This window comes from Hyperoodon ampullatus (genome assembly GCF_949752795.1).
Source record: "Hyperoodon ampullatus genome assembly, chromosome: 11".
NCBI classification, from domain to species: Eukaryota; Metazoa; Chordata; class Mammalia; order Artiodactyla; family Ziphiidae; genus Hyperoodon; species Hyperoodon ampullatus.
In genome coordinates, this window is record NC_136924.1 from 87,506,667 (window position 1) to 87,527,127 (window position 20,461).

At 39.9% G+C, this 20,461-nt stretch overlaps 1 protein-coding gene and 1 pseudogene across 25 annotated transcripts in view; one reads left to right on the top strand and one right to left on the bottom strand.

The window, feature by feature from the left end:
- The window catches only part of PLEKHA5 (pleckstrin homology domain containing A5), a gene marked incomplete at its 3' end in the record, with an annotated part of 238,789 nt that overhangs the window by 63,822 nt on the left and 154,506 nt on the right, over window positions 1-20,461 (bottom strand). For 15 of the 24 annotated variants that reach the window (XM_079715610.1, XM_079715612.1, XM_079715611.1 and 12 more), the window contains exons 8-11: window positions 16,539-16,639; window positions 13,387-13,502; window positions 8,781-9,248; window positions 3,112-3,577 (exon numbers count right to left, since the gene is read on the bottom strand). In XM_079715610.1, the coding sequence (XP_079571736.1) occupies window positions 3,112-3,577; window positions 8,781-9,248; window positions 13,387-13,502; window positions 16,539-16,639 (1,151 nt within the window). Of the gene's footprint in view, window positions 1-3,111; window positions 3,578-8,780; window positions 9,249-13,075; window positions 13,094-13,386; window positions 13,503-16,538; window positions 16,640-20,461 lie in introns of all 24 variants that reach the window. The other 9 variants (XM_079715618.1, XM_079715619.1, XM_079715603.1 and 6 more) reach the window with 1 other exon arrangement.
- On the top strand, window positions 12-232 carry LOC307060677 (ubiquitin-like protein 5; annotated as a pseudogene). The gene has a single exon. The product of its transcript is annotated as a ubiquitin-like protein 5 (transcript).

The following is a 20,461-nucleotide window of genomic DNA, read 5'->3' on the forward strand; positions in this document are numbered from 1 at the left end:
TTCCAGCCAGGATGATCGAGGTTGTCTGCAATGACCGTCTAGGGACGAAGGTCCGAGTTAAATGCAATACTGATGATACCATTGGGGACCTTAGAGGCTGATTGCAGCCCAAACTGGCACCCATTGGAACAAGATTGTTTTGAAGAAGTGGTACATGATTTTTAAGGACCACGTGTCTCTGGGGGACTATGAGATCCATGACGGGATGAACCTGGAGCTTTATTACCAATAGAGCAGAATTTCTTCTCCCACCCTCATCCCATAACACTAGTATGGATGCTTGTTTGGTTTTTTTAAAATATTTATTTTATTTACTTGGTTGTGCCGGGTCTTAGTTGAGGCTCGCAGGCTCCTTAGTTGCGGCATGGATGTGGGATATAGTTCCCTGAACAGGGATCGAACCCGGGCCCCCTGCACTAGGAGTGCATAGTCTTATCCACTGCACCACCAGGGAGGTCCCTGGATGCTTTTTTTTTTTTTTTGCGGTACGCGGGCCTCTCACTGTTGTGGCCTCCCTCTCCTGTTGTGCAGCACAGGCTCCAGACGCGCAGGCCCAGCGGCCATGGCTCACGGGCCCAGCCACTCTGCGGCATGTGGGATCTTCCCGGACCAGGGCACGAACCAGTGTCCCCTGCATCGGCAGGCGGACTCTCAACCACTGCGCCACCAGGGAAGCCCCTGGATGCTTATTTTTGAAAACTCATGTTAATAAAAACTTAGAGGCTGAAAAACAAAAACAAAAACAAAAATGGAGCTAGTTCTGCTGGCAACTCAAATAACCACTCAAGTGTTTTTGCCTGAGACAACTATTAGCACTTTGGTATGCAGAGAGAAATGCTTTAAGTACATTTCCCATTTCATCACACAGAATATTAAAATGCTATGGAATGAAAAGTCAAGATTGAATAAAATTATCTTTTACTGTTTCATCAAAGGGATTTATTTTTATGGCAAGTCTGTAGCAGTGAAGCATTACAATGACCACTAGTATAGTCTGAGCCATTCCCTTGACTTAGGCTAAGGTGCTAGTACTTTTATCCACTGTTCCTTTCGCACTATTAGAAAATGGTAACACAATGAATAATGACTTATTATTATAAAAATAGTTCTGAGCTTACTTACAGGCTCCCTGAAAGGGTCATGGGGACCCTCAGGTACCCCCCAGGTACTCCCTAAGGGTCCATGAACCCTACTTTGAGAACCACTGATCGCATCAAGGAAGATGATGGGACAGTTTGAAAGAAAAATTGGCAATGTTGGAGAAGTTTTTCGGGAGGAGGAGATGTTTAGTTGACTGGGAAAACTGGCTAGAGAGCACACACGCATCTCATATCTGCTGTTGCAAGAGATGATAAATTTTGGCCATGAGAACACTCATCAACCACGCACTAATAATTTGTATTAGATCAGATTTCTCTTGAATACTGTTACTATTTTTACTAGTCTTTGGATGTACAAAGTGACAAAACATTGACCTTTGCTACAGCAGAGTTCAAAGTGAGCTTTTTTTGGCGAGACGAACTAAAGCTTCCTCCAGAAGAAAATTCCTGATTGACTTATTAATTTCTAACTAATGCTTATTTATGGAAAAATCAAGCAAATGCTTTATGCAATGATGTAGCCAAAGGAGTCAGCCCATCGCCAGGATAAGAAAAGGTGCTTTTCAAAATGGAATAAAGCAAGGTGTTCTTGAGAATTAAAAAGAAAGTGACAGGAAAATTCCTTTTCACTTTAGGACAGACATTAGAGACCCAGCTGCACATAGGGTGACTGATCAAAACAACTGCTTCAGGGCTTTCCAGGTGGCGCAGTGGTTGAGAGTCCGCCTGCCGATGCAGGGGACACGGGTTCGTGCCCCGGTCTGGGAAGATCCCACATGCCGCAGAGCGGCTGGGCCCGTGAGCCATGGCTGCTGAGCCTGCGCGTCCGGAGCCTGCGCTCCGCAACGGGGGAGGCCACAACAGTGAGAGGCCCGCGTAACGCAAAAAAAAAAAAAAACAAAAAAAAACAACTGCTTCAGCATTATGAAAAGCTGATCGATGCAAAGCACTCGAATTCACTTCAAAAAATCTACTAAGCAAGGCTTATACCAACTTAAGGTGCAAATTAAAGCATGATCTCTATAACCTAATTTTTTAAAAAGTATATATAGAGAATTCCCTGGCAGTCCAGTGGTTAGGACTCCTCGTTTTCACTGATGAGGGCATGGATTTGATCCCTGGTCAGGGAACTAAAATCCCGCAAGCCATGAGGCATGGACAAAAAAAAAAGTATATATATCAGTAAGCATTGTTATTTTAATATGCAATTGGGCACCTGAGGAGTATTTCAATATGTCACATCTTCTGCTGGTTAGCACTTAAAAAAAAAAATTATTTATCTATTTCATTTTTGGCTGTGTTGGGTCTTTGTTCGCGCTGGCTTTTCTCTAGTTGTGGCAAGCGGGGGCTACTCTTCCGTTGCGGTGCGCAGGCTTCTCTTGTTGCAGAGCACGTGCTCTAGGTGCACGGGCTTCAGTAGTTGCAGCACGCAGGCTCAGCAGTGTGGCTTGTGGGCTCTACAGCACAGGCTCAATAGCTGTGGCACACAGGCTTAGTTGCTCCGCAGCATGTGGGATCTTCCTCGACCAGGGCTGGAACCTGGGTCGCCTGCACTGGCAGGCGGATTCTTAACCACTGCGCCACCAGGAAAGTCCTGAGGTTGGCACTTTTATCTTAACAAAGAACATGAAGGGCCTGACACAAGACTGCAGGGATGCTAGAAGAGGGTGGGTGTAGAATTTGTGTGTATGAAGGGCCAATCAAAATGTGTGTGGTCTTAACCTACAGAGAAAGCTGATGAGACATGCTATCAAGCAGGGAAGAATACATAATGCATCTGTTCCAAAGAGCTGCTCCTGAGAGATGAAGCATTGCAAGCTTAGGTTTTCTACATGAGATTCTGACACTGCAGAATACTCTTCCTTAATTTTTAAAACAAAAAAAGAGCTGGCCTTGCCTACCTCCTCCCCATTTTCTTGTCTCTCCCATTCAGAGAGAGAGAAACGTGTACTAGAAGTAAAACGCAGCATCCCTGGAGGAGCAGTGAACCCTGGATGAGCAGACGTCTTACCTTGGGGTGATGGGCCCGGTGCCTGCGGTCTATCGTCACATCTCCCCTCTGAATTGGTGAAGACACTTCTGATCTGTAGGTTCGCTGAGGGGAGTAGCCCTGATAAGCAGCTATGGAGCCGTGGGAAGGTGACGTGGGGATGGAGTGCATTGTCTGGTCAGAAATATTAACCATGGTTTTAGGACTGGTCAGGGTGCCATGGCGAGGGAGGGTGCCCTGCTTGTTATAAAACTGACGCTGCTGCCACTCATAAAGCTGCCACATGGTGTCGTCTCTCATGGATCTCCGCTTCTCTTCGGCCACAGGTCCAGCTGTCTTGTCGTGAACGGAAGGAGTTACGCTGCAGATACTTTCCGGCCGGGTCTTGCTGTTTCTTGGGAGTGTTCTATAGCCTTCAGGGTAGCGGGCCACGATCTGGGCTCTGTGGCTTGGCATATTTCTTGGTAATGTTTGGTAAGAGATTACTCTGAAATAAAAGAACAATTGGAACGTAAAAATGAAGGAGAGCTGTTTCCCAGATTCTAAATTAGAGTAAAATTTTTTTTCCTCTTGGTAGGTAAAACATATACTTAGGACTTATTTTTTTTAAAGACCAAAATATTATACAGGGTACAAGTGATTAATGAACAGATTTTAATCTTTTTATGAAATTCAATTCAATGGATTTAATATATTAAGTGAACAGCATCTATGTCACTCACATAAAAGACTATTAATTCCACACAAGGTACAGTTTTATTGCAAGAAAGAAGAGTATTAAACTTTTTTCAGAAATAAGAATGTTCAAGATCTCAAGTCTGTCCTCATATCTTATTTGTTTTTATATAAATAAACTCCTAGAATCTCATCTTCACACATCTCACCAGAATAGTTAAATAGGGTTTCTGCGTATGGATGGAACACTAGAGTTTTTGAGTTGTGCCTAAGAGTGTGAAGACAGGACATGAAGGACTGCAGGTGGTGATGCTCTATTGTACCATGTCCCTCTGACAGCAGGACTGTTTATGGGAAGAAGTACATCAATCAGTACCTTTGTGGCTTGAAGGAATAATTTCCCTTGATAACTTTTCTTAATTTGAGAAATAAAAATGACTTGAAGCCAAAGCTCAAAATTTAATTATTTAAAGACAAAATACTTCCAATATAATATTTCAGATACAAAACTGCAAATCTCTGGAATTTTACAATGTTTTAATATTAGTGAACTTCATTATTAGTCAAGTGGGAAAAAGCAGTTGACCAAAAACCAGGAGGGCCAAGCTTTCATTCTTGCTTTCCCACTAAGTGCGGAGACCTTAGAAAAGTTACACTTCTGGGACTGAGAGAATGTTCAAGTGTGTGTGTGGCGAAGACCAAGAGATCATACTCCTTTTAATACTTGGGGTTATCAACTTTCTATTTAAAAATTTGTGCCAAAAGTATGAAAATTATTTTTAAAAAACGTTACGATTCTATTGCAAAGATATACTTAAAGATAAAAAGATACCCCTAAATAAGGAAGGACATAATCTTAAAGTGCTAGAGTCCTTCACATGCTACTGATATCTGGCCAACTGAGACTTTTTGGGATTCGGCTTTCTCATCTAGAAGATGATTTGATCACAAAGTGGTCTTACAACTCTAAAATCCCATGTCTTACATTGTACTTGAAGTATTTCCAATTTCTTCAACCATTCCCCTGAATTGAATTTCCTTCATCATGCTGATCACCCCTCCGCTTTTCAATGTCTTGATTTAAAACAGGCTTGCTCAAAATTTATCCCCGTCACCCTCCCTCCCATACCTCCACCGCAAGAACCACTACACAGGGGCCAACCATCTGATGACTTTTGGGCTGAAGTAAGGGAGAAAAGTACCCAATAATACTCTGATATAAGCAGTAGAGAGAGTTTAATTTTTTGCTGCTTTCTCTTCATGTACATTTCCTAATTTTCCCCTGCTTGGTCTCCCTTCCTATTCCTATCTTCTCCGTTAAGTCAGAAACTACTAAAGTCCAGAGCTGGCAACCCCACAGCTATGTGCTTAGGAAGCGTGTCAGACAGGGGAAGATGATTCTATCCAAGAAATTCTGCCCTAGCACTCAAGCAACATACTCCAATATACCTTGGTTTATTTGGCCATTCATAAACTCAAGAAATATTATAGAGACCTTGCTGTGCAAGAAGCTCTGGATTAGGCATAGAACTATATCATAGAAGCATATACTGAAAACATAAACAATATTAACTTTATACCCTGTTTGGAAATCTGTAAAAAGATCATATATAATCATATAAAGAGGGGACACACATTTTCAATCTAAAATACATGAAAAACTGCCTGCGGACTAATGTTTAAATTCCAGTTCAGAAAATCTGATTACACAAAACCCAAGCATTCATAACACGTGAGCTGGAACCTGTGGCAGAGACTGATACTGAAGTTGAACACTTATCATGTGATCATTAACAACAGGCTATTTTCCTAGCAAGTTTGGCTAATTAGGGACCACAAAGTATAAAAGGCTCTTCTGCCATCTTTCGAACTCCTTTTGGAGAATTTTAATGGAAAATCTGGTTGTCATCAAGTATATTTATTTTTATCCCGTATACTTTCTACCATTTTGAGACCTCTTTTTTAAAAAACTACATTCTCCTTCAGTGGTTTTCCCCCAAAGAAATTCAAATTAAGCAAAGTGTGATTTACTTTTAAGTGAAAGCTTAAGAAACGAACTTTGTAAGTGCCTTCATCAGGTTTAGTGCTCCATTCATCAGCAGTTGCCTGTCAAACACCATGAAAACCCTGACCTGTGATTCTGCCACGCAGAACAATGGCTTAGGCTCAGGCATCTGAACGCTGCCCGCGACTCACAAAGAAACTTTCAGGCTCTGCTCACAGATGCAGGCATCTACTATATGACTACATATTAAACCTCTATTCTTTCTATCAGAACTTTAGGAATAAAAGCCAGCCTTTCATAAAGTTTCACAAAACGAATTATACCACGTATTACTATTATGCTTCTTCCCACCAATAAAAATTATTTCATTATAAAACCTCGCAACTGTTTCTTAAGCATGAAGTTCATATGATAATGTAGATGATCTATTTCAGTGATCCAAACTGGACTCCAGCCAGTGAAGCTGAAGCTGGAGGAGCAACGTGGAGAAAACCTTAGCTCAAAATAACCTAAGACTAGCCTTCAGAAGCTTGAAGGTCTGCAGTCAAAATAAAGAGCCTTTACGTGTGTTAATTATACCCAACCAAGGACTTTAACAAGTGCTTGAAAACTAATACTTAGGCTCAACAATTAAAAAAAATTAACTTCCAGATACTGAACCCCTTTAACTATACCCATTCAACCTTAAGAAAGTATGATTTTATTTGAGGAAAAGTGCTTCTATTGAGAAGTGAGATTTAATCAGCTGGGTAGAGATGCAGCAAATCTTCTGGCTGGGATTTTCATTATTGTTTCCCTGAAAACAATTACCTTTGTAAGTACTTTCAAACATCCTTTCTTCCCCGCCACCACCCAGAACTACCTCTGGCTTTTCTTCTGCCGAATCAAATTTTATTTTTGAAACAGCAACTGTTTCTCACAATTGTCCCTTGAGAAAATTAGAAAAGTGAGCACTGAGGGTGGAGGAGAAGAAAACGGAAGTGAGCAACATCACGGGAGTCGGGTTTTGCAGCCCTGGCTGAGCTGTACTCCTGAGAGAAGAGACTAGCAGACAACCACCCAGACCGGAAGGACATGCCACTATTACAAAAGGTCATCTTCTTTTAACCAAAACATTAGTGACTCATTGCTTTCTGGTTTCCTACTATGGAGAGGTAAGAGTTACAGGAAGTCTTCAGTTAATTTTACTGTTAGTTCATTAAAATACGTTATAAATCTTGCATCACCAGCTTCCCACCTAAGAACAACATAACACTTTTTCTCATCCACAATCACCTGCTTTTCCTCCGTTTCCTCTAGCCCTTATTTTTGGTCTCCTTTGCAGGCCCACCATCCGTTTTTTTTTCCTTTTTTTTTTTTTTTTTGCGGTACGCGGGCCTCTCACTGCCGTGGCCTCTCCCGTTGCGGAGCACAGGCTCCAGACGCGCAGGCTCAGCGGCCATGGCTCACGGGCCCAGCCGCTCCGCGGCATGTGGGATCTTCCCGGACCGGGGCACGAACCCGTGTCCCCTGCATCGGCAGGCGGATTCTCAACCACTGCGCCACTAGGGAAGCCTTTTTTTCCCTTTAAATGTAAATGTTCTTTCTGATTTTCATCCTTACCTTTAAGCATATCTGATATAATGATGACACCCCAAATCTTATTCAAGTCCAGATCTCTCTTTGGAGGTACAGACTGCAGGCACGTCAGATCTAACCTGTCCAATCACTCATTACCTTCTCTCTTCCAAACCTTCTCTATGCAGTGAAAGGCACCAGGAGACGCTTGATGACCAGACCAAAAAGCAGGGCGTCATTCTTGATTTCCCCCAGCCACTCAAATTAGACTTGAGTGAGACCAGTTTGCAATCAAGCACATCCAAGCACCCAACTAGCCTTGTCAATTATATCGTGAATACATCCCCTTCCTCTCCTCATTTCACTCATTCCAATAGTTTTTGAACTTTCTCCAATTCATTCTCCAGATTCTGCAGCAGGGATGATACTGCTGAAACACCCATCTGCACACATCTCCTCTGGCTTCTCTCTCCAGCCTCGCTTCCCATCCATCATCACAGCAGTTGTGCCTAAGCCAGACTCATGTCTTCAGAGTCCTTTCCCAGCTCTATCAGTTTTGCATATGTAAACCAAGACAAGCATACCATCCTTCATATCTTGCCCCATATTTCACTTCCTCCAAAGAGGTTTTCCTGAACCCTTAGGTTGTGTTGGTTGTCCCCGAAACATCTTCTTACAACATCCTGTTCTTCCATCACTGTATTTGTCACCATATACTGTACCTGTCTGTTTAACTTTCTCCTCTAGTGGACTAAGAACCTTTGTGAGAAATCTGGACTATATCTTTTCAGTATTTCACTTTCTGGCCCCATGATTACCATAGAGTAGTTATACAATAAGTATATGAAAGAACAGATGTGTACGTGAATGAATAAACGCTTACATGAATAAATATAATACTTAGCCATGTGCATTATGAGTTTAAGAAAGCCAAGGAATGAGACTGAGAACTAGAGAGCCTAAGCCTTTCTGGTCTCCACATTACATGTCTCAGGAGAGCTTTGCATTACATCAAGCTGCAGAAGCTACTAGTGGAAAACAGCAGGGCAGTGGGGAGAGTGAAGACAAGTTCTCACTCTGTGTGTGTGTGTGTGTGTGTGTGTGCGCGCACGTGTGTATGTGTGCACGCACGTGTGCATGTAGAGGGGTGAGGCTAGGTCTTGCTCCTTTCCTCATCCCAAACAAACATGATCTGTACCCACAGCCTATGCCTTCTCTTGTGCTGGGCCAGGGAGGATGACTCCTTGCTGTAAGTCAAGTTGGGTGACAGAGCACCCAGAGGCAGAGAAAAAACACTGCTGTCTGATTACCATCAAAACAAGATGAGTAACGAAGCTGTAGTATCTCAAACGCAATTTGAACTTAATACTTCGTATTGGTATCTCAGACATCAGTCTCCCACCAACATAACAGGAAAGAAACCTGGGTTCACAACACATAACAAGACACTTACCCCCTGGTTTCTTCTTCATGACCTCTCCCCTTCTGGATTTTAATCCACTGTTCCAGCTGTTGCATTGAATTCGTTCTCTGTATGACTCGATCAGCCTCTGTGTGTAAGGGCCCTGTATTTGGGTGACTTCCACCTCTAAGATCTGCCAGGCTAACATTGACTGTTTTGTTCTCTGGACTATTCACATTGACTGGCCTGTAGTGTCCAGTCTGACCCGGGCACGTTGACCCGCTCTCATATTCAGACGACAGAGAATTCAGTTTTACACTGTTAATTTTTGTTAAAGGTCTATCTTGGCCATCCTTCTGAAATCCGTATCTTTCAGCTTCTAATGCCTTTTTTTCTTCATTTTTGCTCATTTCCTTGTTTTTCTGGTTATTTTGGACCTCTGGTTTAATGAGCACTCTATGGTTGGGAAAGTTATTGATTTCTTTAGTTGGTGCATTCTCAGATGTAATCTTATCCACTCTGAAATCAGAGAAGAAAGCCAGAGTAAATCAGATGAAGCAATGCACATGTTATTTCTGGGATTCAATCTAGGAAAAATATAAAATTACCCTCGACTTTACCAAAAAAAACCCCGAAACGGTCACAGAGGAGAAGTCTGCACAAATCCCCAGTATTGTAGTATGAAAATTCAAGTACGACACCAGAATGTATAAATAGAAAGGGGAAAAAAATTAAACCTAAAATATACAGCGTATAAAGCACTGGAGGAAAAAAAGTGATGAGTGTCCCCACCATTAGAAATCTGGAAAGAAAGCAAATAAGAGTGCCCTTTGACAGTGAAACCACAAAAATCCACACTTAAAAGACCACAGTAACTCGTCATTTGAAATAACATGGTTTCCAGCCAGGAGGGTTAACTCACCATGAGACAAACATGACTCTGGTTTGTGGCAATGGAAATTACACTCTGATGCTATCAAAGATCTGAACCATATGACTGATTAACTCTCTGTGTCTGTGTTCAAGAGGACCTGAGTTTCGGGTAAGAGCTCTTGGAGCCAGACTGCATGTGCTCAGCTGACAGCTCCACCTCTTACTAGCTGTGTTTTGGGCAAGGTGCAGAAACTGACCAAGCCTCAATCTTCTCTGTGGTGAATGGGGAAAATGGTAGCACCAAGGAGACAAGATTGTTGTGAGGACTACATGAGTAAATCAGTGGCTGCCACAGACTTTATTACCACTACCATTCCATCTCATCAAGCAATTGTGGATTAGAATCTGGCATCTCGTGTCCACATCACCGCAGGAAGAATGGGCTGCTCAGCAGTATGTGCCTGGGCCAGTGGACAGTTTTATTGCTCACCATGCCAGCTGTTGTATCTGGGTCTTTTTGATGAGAATCAGCTTCCCTGACACCAATCACTTCCAGGATCTGACAAGACCAAGCTGAGTGTCTGAACCTGCATGAAATTGCCAAGATCATACCACACCAGGGAGGCCCCTCTCGGGAACTGGCCAACCTTGCACATTTCAATACATAATAATGCTCCTGTTGGGTCCTAAGTGTGCTATTGCTGCCAGTTTCAGTGATGTGTAGAAAATACATAATCTATGCATATCCTATACAGCTATACAGAGATAGCTAGTTAGGAATACAGTCAGTGAGAAAAAATAAAAGGAAATGTGACTATCTTCTTTGGAGTACAGTTATGGACTATCCATATATTTATGTTAGATAAAACTCACAGCTTCCAGATTCGAAGGAATATTAGACACTGTTAAGTTTACTAAGGTATCCTATAGAGCTTCTTTCCCTTGAAAGATAAAAGTCAGAGAAGATCTACACTAAAAGCACATTCATCCGTGCTAAATTCAGGGGTGGGGAGGATTTTTTAACACTGAATATCAAATATCTGAAAAGGTTTTTAAAAATTAGTTACCTCTAGTCTACCAAAAGCTATTATTTTAAATTAGAACTGCAATGACTTTTTCCTCAATTTTTTTCTCAAAGATTTAAGAGATGTAATCAAAAAAGACACATGCTGACTTTTCTCTAAGTGGAACTAAAACTGATTCAGAAATGTATGCTAAGATAACATAAATAATGTAAAACTTGTGATCCAATTTTAAAAACTGACATTTAAGTTACTGCAGAAAATACATGCAAGTATAGAAAATGAAAATAATGGGCCCAGAGATGGAAATTATTCAGAGAATGTATATTATGCTTAGAATTTTAATGCCATCAATGTTCTGCACACTCGGGGACAATGACATTGTAGTTCACAGGTTAAATACTTTATAAATTTAGAAGAAATGAACTGCCTAGTTAAAAACTGGATGTTCTATCTCTTAGGTGATATGCCATGATAAACATTTGTAAGTATTCTGGCCATACGGGAAAAAGAGCCCAATACCTTAAAACCAAGTAAACAAAATCTCCCTATCTTATGAAATGAAATAGCATAGTAATTAGGTACCTTCATATTGAATGATTAAGACTACCAGGGCAGAATAAAAATGCTAAGAGCTAGAAGTAGAATAAAGGACATAATTTCTAGAGGATAATGGTGACTGACACCAGGTTGGGCACATAGGTGGTATTCAACAATTCCTGGCTAATAGGGCAAATTATATCAACACAACTGGCTAAAAATCGCTGTGGGCACATATTCAACGAATAGTTGTCACAGTCAAAACAAAATATTTAATATCATCTTTATCACCATAAATTATGAGTAATTATTAGTTTTTAGAGTGGAAAATACAAGAAAAGAAAATGGAAGTTGAAATTCTGGGATAAGTGAACACACAATACTGAAATTACCTGGCAATCATATATCTTAATTATTATATTGATTTCTGTATTCTAAACAATTCCCTGAAAAGTCTACTCTTAAGTTAATATTATCTTAAGATTTTCAATGAATTTTTTTCACCTACAAATTTTCTCTAGCTGTCAATCACAATCACCCCATTTTTATGTCCATTCAGGTCATTTTTACACATGGAATTCCAAAAGCAGATTTTCCTTTTATTAGCTCTCAACCCAGAAAATGTATACGGTTGAGGTGGTTACTTTTTTTTTTTGGCTGCGTTGGGTCTTCGTTGCTGTGCACAGGCTTTCTCTAGTTGCAGCGAGCCGGGGCTACTCTTTGTTGCAGTGTGCCAGCTTCTCATTGCGGTGGCTTCTCTTGTTGCGGAGCACGGGCTCTAAAGCACAGCCTCAGTAGTTGTGCCGAGCAGGGGTTACTCTTCGCTGCAGCGTGCGGGCTTCTCACTGCAGTGGCTTCTCTTGTTGTGGAGCATGGGCTCTAGGAGCGCGGACTTTAGTAGTTGTGGCTCACGGGCTTCAGTAGTTGTGGTGCACGGGTTTAGATGCTCCGTGGCATGTGGGGTCTTCCAGGACCAGGGCTCGAACCCGTGTCCCCGGCATTGGCAGGCAGATTCTCAACCACTGCACCACCAGGGAAGCCCCGAGGTGGTTACTCTTAAAAATAGGTGTCCCAGAGTTCAACCCTGGACCTTCTTTCCTTTTTTTCTCCATACTTTTCCCTAGCTCTAATTACTAGTGATTAGTTAATTTGGAATAGATACTTTAAAAAATAAACACAAATTTACTTATATAGCATCAACTTGAGTCTTTTAACCAACACAGGCAAAAGACTTTATTAACAGGTACACTTAAAAAAAAAAAAAAGATTTATAATGTAACAATCCTATAATTTCCTGAGAAGAGAGCAAAAAGATCAAATTTGCAAGTTAGCGATCTTCCTTATATGAGATATGCACTCAATTGTTGCTGACTGGAAGAAAAATTTAACTGTATCATAGATCTTTCTTCAACTTATAGGAATATATAACAAAAATGTTGTAAGCCCATTATTCAGCTGCTATTTACATATTTTAGAAACAGATTTCCTCTCACTAGTTCTTAATGTAGTCAAATATTAAAATGATTCATATGTTAAAGCAGGGGGAAAAATCACACTTAGATCAATTTTAACAGTACATATTTATATTACCGAAGAATCTAAGCCCTGGAGTTTTAAAAGAAAGAAGGTAGAATTCATCAAGAAGTAGATATACTTAGAAATAATCTAAACGCTTGATGAACTATTTTCTGGAGACATTCATCATAAAACAATCAGAATTAACCCAGAAATGCCAAAGAAATGAAACTCATCAAAAAGTTTTATTTTAATTTATTAAACTTGAAAAACATACAACATAATATAAAAACACAATGAAATTAACTTCATGACTATAAATTCTCTTCTAAGATTCAGAACCTTAAAAAACACTGTCTTGTGTACTTTTAAGATAGCAATTGAAAATGTACTTACCGGAAATTAAACGTAATTCTGTAAGAAGAAAGAACATTCAGTTGGAATGTTAGGATTCTGGATTCACCTCAGTACACTGATAGGTGAAAATGAATAAAGAGGGAAGGTGGAATAAAAATGCAGGTAGTATTTCAAACTAACTAAAGGTGTATTCGTTTAATATAAAACATGAATTAACCCTTGCTTTCTGAGGAAGAAATGGTTTCATATCATGACTACTAAAATGATATGTACTATGATAATGACATACTTGCAAGGCATGGAATAAAACGGAAGTGGAAATCACCATTATTTTCCCTACAAGCCTTTACCTTTTCACAGGTTCTGTCTGTACCAGGGCAGCATCTAACATGGCTTTCATCCACAACTCCATTTCCTTTCCTGTGTCAGTGCAGAAATAATAGGTCCGCATGTTTGGATGGGCTGCCTGATTGAAAATGGCACGATCATTTTAAATAGAAATATGGTATCTGTAAAAGAAAAAGAAAGAAAGTTTAGTGGCTCTCTACACAGATCATTACTATCCAGTTTCAAAGAAAGCAGACTTGTCTTACATACCGATATAGAAATGAGGGACTTAAGAAAAATACAATTCAATAAACTATATACATATTACATTTCTTCTCCTAACTTTACCATTTTTCTTTTTCTTAAAAAAAAAAAAAAGATGTATAGGAGGGGAAGGAGGTAAGAAAGGAAGCACCTGGCCGTCCCTGTTCCATGCACACATCCCTAGCAATTTCCATTTACTACAATTCACATCTCTCTATTCAAGTATGTTCCAGAGCAACCAGCAACACAATTCATTGAAATGTACATGTCATAGCATTTCCCTCCTGTGTTACCAATTCCTTTAGCCCTTAAAAGGTGCTGCTGTTTAAAGCATTTTGACTAATCCTTACAGACACCTATACACAAACATAAAAGATTTATAAATGACCCAAAATGGCACTGCCCTTTAGCTTTTCTTCTCAAGTTTCAGAGTTAAAATGTAAATACACTGGGTTTGAGGCCTATATAACGGGCAAGTAGGTTTCTTTCTTTATGGTGACAATCTGCCTCTATCCAGAGAAACAGAAAACAACACAAAGAAGGCGCTGCTGAGGGATAGCTACCCAAGTTCAAGCACTGAGTGCTCAGCTTAGCCCTGGGCCTGCAGCGCAAAGATGGACAGCAGCAGTAGCTACATCAGAGCAGAAAACAAAGCCAGATGAACACAACATGGTTAAATCAACTAGACTTCAATAAAATTTCTTTAAAAAAGGGGGGGGGAAAAAAAAGAAAGAAAGAAAACAAAGGCCAGGGTGGAGAATTCTGTGGGGGAAACCATTCTTAATTTCCATTTAAGAATGCCTGTGACAGCTCCCTGGTAGACACTGAAGGACAATGGAACAAAAGCTATTTCAGCATAGAATGAGGCAGAAGGAAGGGTACTAAGCACAGAGTCAGTCTAAAGAGACGAGAGGAGTAAATCTGGAGCCACACACTTCACTCAGAGATCTTGACTATCTGCTTTACCTACAATGCCAAATTAGCTGCTTCAGAATCTTTTTCAGAATCAGGATATAAATAAATTCAATCAACACAGTGAGCAAATTAACTTACAGAACCAACAAATCTCACTTGACCACGTAAGGGATGTAACACTATCTACGGAAACCACGCGAAAGAAACAGGTCAAATGCCACCGGTTGTTAAAATGATTAAAACCACCACCAAGTGTCACTGGACTGGCTGAGTGGGGTTTTGGAGAAATGGATGAAGACCACTGCCCCTATCTGTGATCAACGGAAGGAACACTGGGCTGGTGCTCAGAAGACCCAGGTGTAGCCAGGACTCAAGACACTAACAAACCACACCCAAGCTCGTGATCCATCAAATGGGAATATTTACAAGATGATGGCAAAGTTCCCGATTTAGCTTTAAGTTCCACAGTTTTGTTCAACAATTGTCTATAGTTTCTACTTACCACTGTGAAAGCAGCAGCATCAGTGCCAACGGACTTAGTAGTAAAAGTGGCTCATAAATTCAGAGAAAACAACATGGCAGAGAAGAGAATTTGAAATAGAAATCATTATTCTCGTTATAGATAAAATCCAATCAAAATTAAACCCAATAATTACAGAGACAGTATACTTAACACGCATGGTCACTTTTATTGCTATTTTAACATTCTATTTATTTATATATTTTTTAAAATCTATGTTTTTTTAGAGTTTAAGAACCCAGCAAAATGTCCTATGACTAGTACAAATTCAATAAACATTTGACAAGTTGATGAGCAAACAAAAAACTTTAAACCTGTGCCCAAATAACAGTGTTAGTATCATAGAGTTGGGCAGTGTACTTTTAAAAAGTTATTACTTTAAGTTATCGGTATTAGCGTTTGCTATAGCGTCTTAAAATACTTAGTTCCATTTCGCTGGTTCATACTGTTAATAACATTTATTGAAATGGGTAGCGACTGCCCTTGTAGCCACTGGTCTTTGCTCAGATATTACATTCTCTTTGAGGTCACCCAACACCCTCCCACCACTCTGCCTTTCCCTCTCTTTTCTCCATAGCTAATAATGTAACACATTAATTGGCAAAAGTTGTAAATCAGCTGCAGTCCTGAGTATTCTTTAAAAGTGGACAGGAATTAAAAACTGAATCAATTTTATGATGGTGCAAACATTTTCATTGTTAAATAACAGAATGTTACCCTTATATTTCCTCTCTTCCTTAAAATGAAAAATTTAAACCTTTCAGAGTTCTTAATTTAACACTGACTTAAAAAAAAATAGGTGACTTCTGAAATTTTATTTCAGCCATAATCATAAAGCAAAGAATGCAGTATGGTCCTTGAAAACAAAAATAACCAACTTAGCATTCAAGTGGCCTCTTACTTGAGGGCGCTCTACAAGGCAGCACATCACAGAGATGGGTGGGTATTGTTAGTTAGGGGAGGGAGGCTCAGGTCTGCTTAGATTTAGTAATAGATTTAATGTTTCAACTGCAATATTCTCTCAAAACTATCTGATGTTCATGAAGTACTTAGACCCAAGAATATCTTTGCAAATATCCTATAAAATCATGAACGCACATGTATTATGTTAAATAACACACCACCCCCAAATTTACTATGAAAAAATTCAAACATACAGTAACCTTTAAGGAATAGTACAATGATCACCAGGACACCTACAGCTATATCTATCAATTATTAGCATTTTAACATATTTGCTTTAACTAGAACCATTTGAAAGTAGAGACATAAAAGACGCTTGGCCCCTAAACATTTGAGCATGTACTGCCTAATTAAAGGGACACTCTCCTCCTCGACCCTAAGACCACTATTATGTTTTAAATATAAAAATAACTGTTACTAAAATATCTTTTTGTAATAATCCATGGTCAATATCCACTTTTTAATCAGTGCAAGATTCAAATACAGAATAAAAAAGTATGATTATTTCCTTACCTTAAAAGCATATTTGCGATTAATGTGATCCTCGGAGGTAAGCATAGCTATCTGAAAACTAGGCAACAGTATGCTTCCCAGAATACCCTCTTCTTTCTCATCTAAGAGATAATTGAACATCTGATTAGAATTTTAAATGTTCTCATGAAACAGAATAAATTTTCTTGAAACTTATTTTGACAAAAATCAAAAGATTTTCATATATGAATGAAGAATTCATGTATTGTTTAGGTAGTTCTTTGTAAGGTTTTAAAAGAAAATATTAAACAGCAGAGTATATATACTGCTTTACTTTCAACATGCTTCCCTATCCTAAGCAAATCAGAAATTGGCCCACATGTCAGAAAAATGTCAATTAGACAGAAAAACAGCATACATTTGTTTGGCATATAGACTGCATTCTACAAAGCCCTTTGACATGTGATTCACTGAAACTACATTAGTATATAAGTGATGACACAGAAAAGTTATAAAAGGAATCCACCCACATTGCTGGTAGGATATAAATGTGCAACCGTTTTAAAGCTAGGACAAATGCACGGCTCACTTGTCACATCCTTCAGACTTGGCTCAATTTCTCATCAATGAAGCCTTCCTTGACTGCTCTATTTTAAAGTGCTTCCCACCCTGACCCATCCCAGAGCCCTCTCTTCTCCTTCTGGAACTCCACCACTGTCTCCCCTCACCACCACCCCAATTATTGCTGATACACTGTATGTTTTAGTTTTTTATTTATCTTCTTTCTCTCTTCACTGGAATGTGAACTCCATGAAGACATTTAGAACAACAGTAGGAGATACTCAAAAAATCTTGAATAAATGATGATACACATAAATACATTATTGTTAACTATGCTATAAAAATCATATGCTTTTTAAGCATATATCTTTGAAGGGTTGTTTTTAATCAGTCGCTACAATATAGAATAAAGTTATGGGAATAAATTACAGGCCTACAAGGCAAGCACATAAAATATACCCAGGAAAATGATAAAACATTAATCTCGGCACAGTATAGATTCACATTATTAACTTGCTGCCTGGGGGCAGAGATGTTTATGAAACTTGAAATACATAGTACATTGTTAGAGACCCAAAAGACAAGTTAATAAAGCTGTGCATTAGGCTGATGAGCTCACCAATGAGAAAAACCATAAATGAGAAATAATTCTTTTTATTATGCTTGCCATGTTTTTTTATTATTATAAACTTAACGAGGGATTTTATTTATTTTCCCCTCACTTCTAGACTATATGGTGAAACTTCCAAAAGAAAAAAGTCACATTAGAGGTTATTTCTATAGCTTGTCTCATAACAGTGGAACAAAATTTTGCTTTTACTATACTGTACTCATTTAGGTATAGTTCACTAATACAAGAAAGAATGAACTAAAGTGCAAATTTATTCTAAAAGGTAAAAAAAAAGAGGCAGACAGCAGACATCAATTATAGAGAACATGACAATTTTCTATAATTGAGTCATATTCTAATTTTAAATCCAATTTTATGCTTATATAAAGCATATAATCAGAAACAGCTTGAAGTCATCTTTATTAAAAGATTATTTTTTATCAAATAATACCTTCTTCTATGTTGCATAATTGGAAAACTGACTTTCCTAAAGTTATTTCAGAATATGCAGCAGCAATAAGCACAGGGTGACTTCACTGGATTATCATGGACTGTTTCCTGGCCAGATTCCAAGCAGCTCTGAGATCCTGGGCAAGTTACTAATGCTGGGCATCTCAGTTTCATCTACTACAAAACTGAGGAAAACAAGGCTTACCACTAAGGAACTTGTTGTGAGGGTTAAATGAGTTAACAGACATAATGAACGCAATAATGCACTCAGCTCATACCAAGTGTTCAGTAACTACTGCCATTATTACATAAAAATGAAGGCATATAAAATCTTCATCTGTCAAATGACTATCCGAAGAGTCCCCTGCGAGGTCACTTAAATGTTCCTAATCATTTAGTTCTCTACCTAGGTAACTGTCTACTTAGGCAACTGTCTTACTGATATTTTTTTACTGTCTTAACTCTACCTAGGTAACTGTCTTAGTGTCTATCACCCAGAGGGCCGCGTGTACTGCCAAGCGAAGGGTAGGAACTGAGTGATGTTTATAGAAAGAATGAAATCCTCGTTGGGGACGGAGAGTCGGCCGGGCCTTTCTTAGACTGCACGGCAGCCTAACTTCTCCCTCTGCCCTATCCTACTTCCCTCCGTCCCCGGGCCCAGGTCCCGATACCAAGAACACTCCCCAGTAGGCCTCTTGCACCCTGATCTCCATCACAAGGCTCACTTCCTGAGGAACACAACCTGGGGCAGGAACCATAAAAATCTCAACATTTTAGTGGATTCAAGTGACATTTTAGATTCCCCCATTCCTTCTTTCGCTTTAAAGACGTTTGGGAACAAGACAAGAAATACATACAGTTACAGCTGGGTAAATAACTTACAGCCCAGAGTACTGTTACTCATTATCGTTCCCTCACCACAATACTTCAATATTTTGCTAACTGGTCTCTTGGCTTCTAGTTCAAGTGCTACGGTGATTTTTCTAAAATGTACACTTGATCTTGATACTATTTTTGTATTCAAGACAGGAGTGTAAATTCATTAGAATAACAAACAAATGCCTTTTGTGCCTTGATCTACTTTTGAGCCTTTACTCTTGCCACGTCTTCAGAGGTAACCTTCATTCCTTAAGTCCTATACGTAATTTTACAAATATGCCATGCTCACTCCTGCTTTGTATATGCTAAGTCCTTTGTCAAGATCACCCTTCTCTCCTAATCCCTTCCTTGTACAGGCCTGGTCAACACTCATCAACACAACTGAAGACTATAACATTTTTTCTCAGACTCCTTCAGCTAATCTGTGAGTTCCATAGGGAGATGGGTTTATATTGTTAATTTCTGCATCCTACCACCTAATAAGATGTCTGGTGCATCAAAAGAGCTCCCTGGGGCTTCCCTGGTGGCACAGTGGTTGAGAGTCCGCCTGCCGATGCAGGGGACACGGGTTCGTGCCCCGGTCTGGGAAGATCCCACATGCCGCGGAGCGGCTGGGCCCGTGAGCCATGGCCGCTGAGCCTGTGCGTCCGGAGCCTGTGCTCCACAACGGGAGAGGCCACAGCAGTGACAGGCCCGCGTACCGCAAAAAAAAAAAAAAAAGAGCCCCCTGTTAGCTACCACCCTAGTCTAAAGCCATCATCATTTCTACACAGTAACTGCTAACTCTTGTTTCCTTCCTTCCCCTTTATAACTCATTCTCTAACAGCAGCTTGAGTGAGCTTTTTGAAATGTAAATCAAAAGCATATCACTCTTACGCTTAAAAATACACAACTGTTTCCTTATGGTATCTTGGGCAGAACCTCAACTCCAACAGAATCCAAGACTGGTGCGATCTCCCATCCATCTCTTCCCCTACTGCTAACCTCCCTGCTTGGTACACTGGTTTCTTTCTGCTCCTTCAACATCCCAAACACTTTCCTACCACAGAGCCTTTGCACTATCGCTCCCCCCACCTGGAATGCTCTGCTTACTCTGCCTGCTCCGCGTCATTGGGATCTTGCTACCTAAAACATCGGCGCAGAGCCCTGGTCCAAAGAGGCCCTTGCCCCATGCCCCTCTTTCATATCATGGCCTTATTTTCCTAAAAACACTTACCATGGTCTTGTTTATTTATCTATCTACTGTCTCCCTGACCTCCCTAGATGACAAGCTTCATGGAAGCTTTCTTTCACTGCTATTTTGAAAATACCTGGAACGAAGCAGGTCCTGCTTAGTAAACATTCGTTGAGTGAATTGCGTCCCATGGTAAATTTTTTCAATAGACTGACTATAGAATAGAGCAATTTCAGTACTCTATCACAGTGTTCACAATATGCCTGGTATATTGTAAAGAACAGTCGGAAC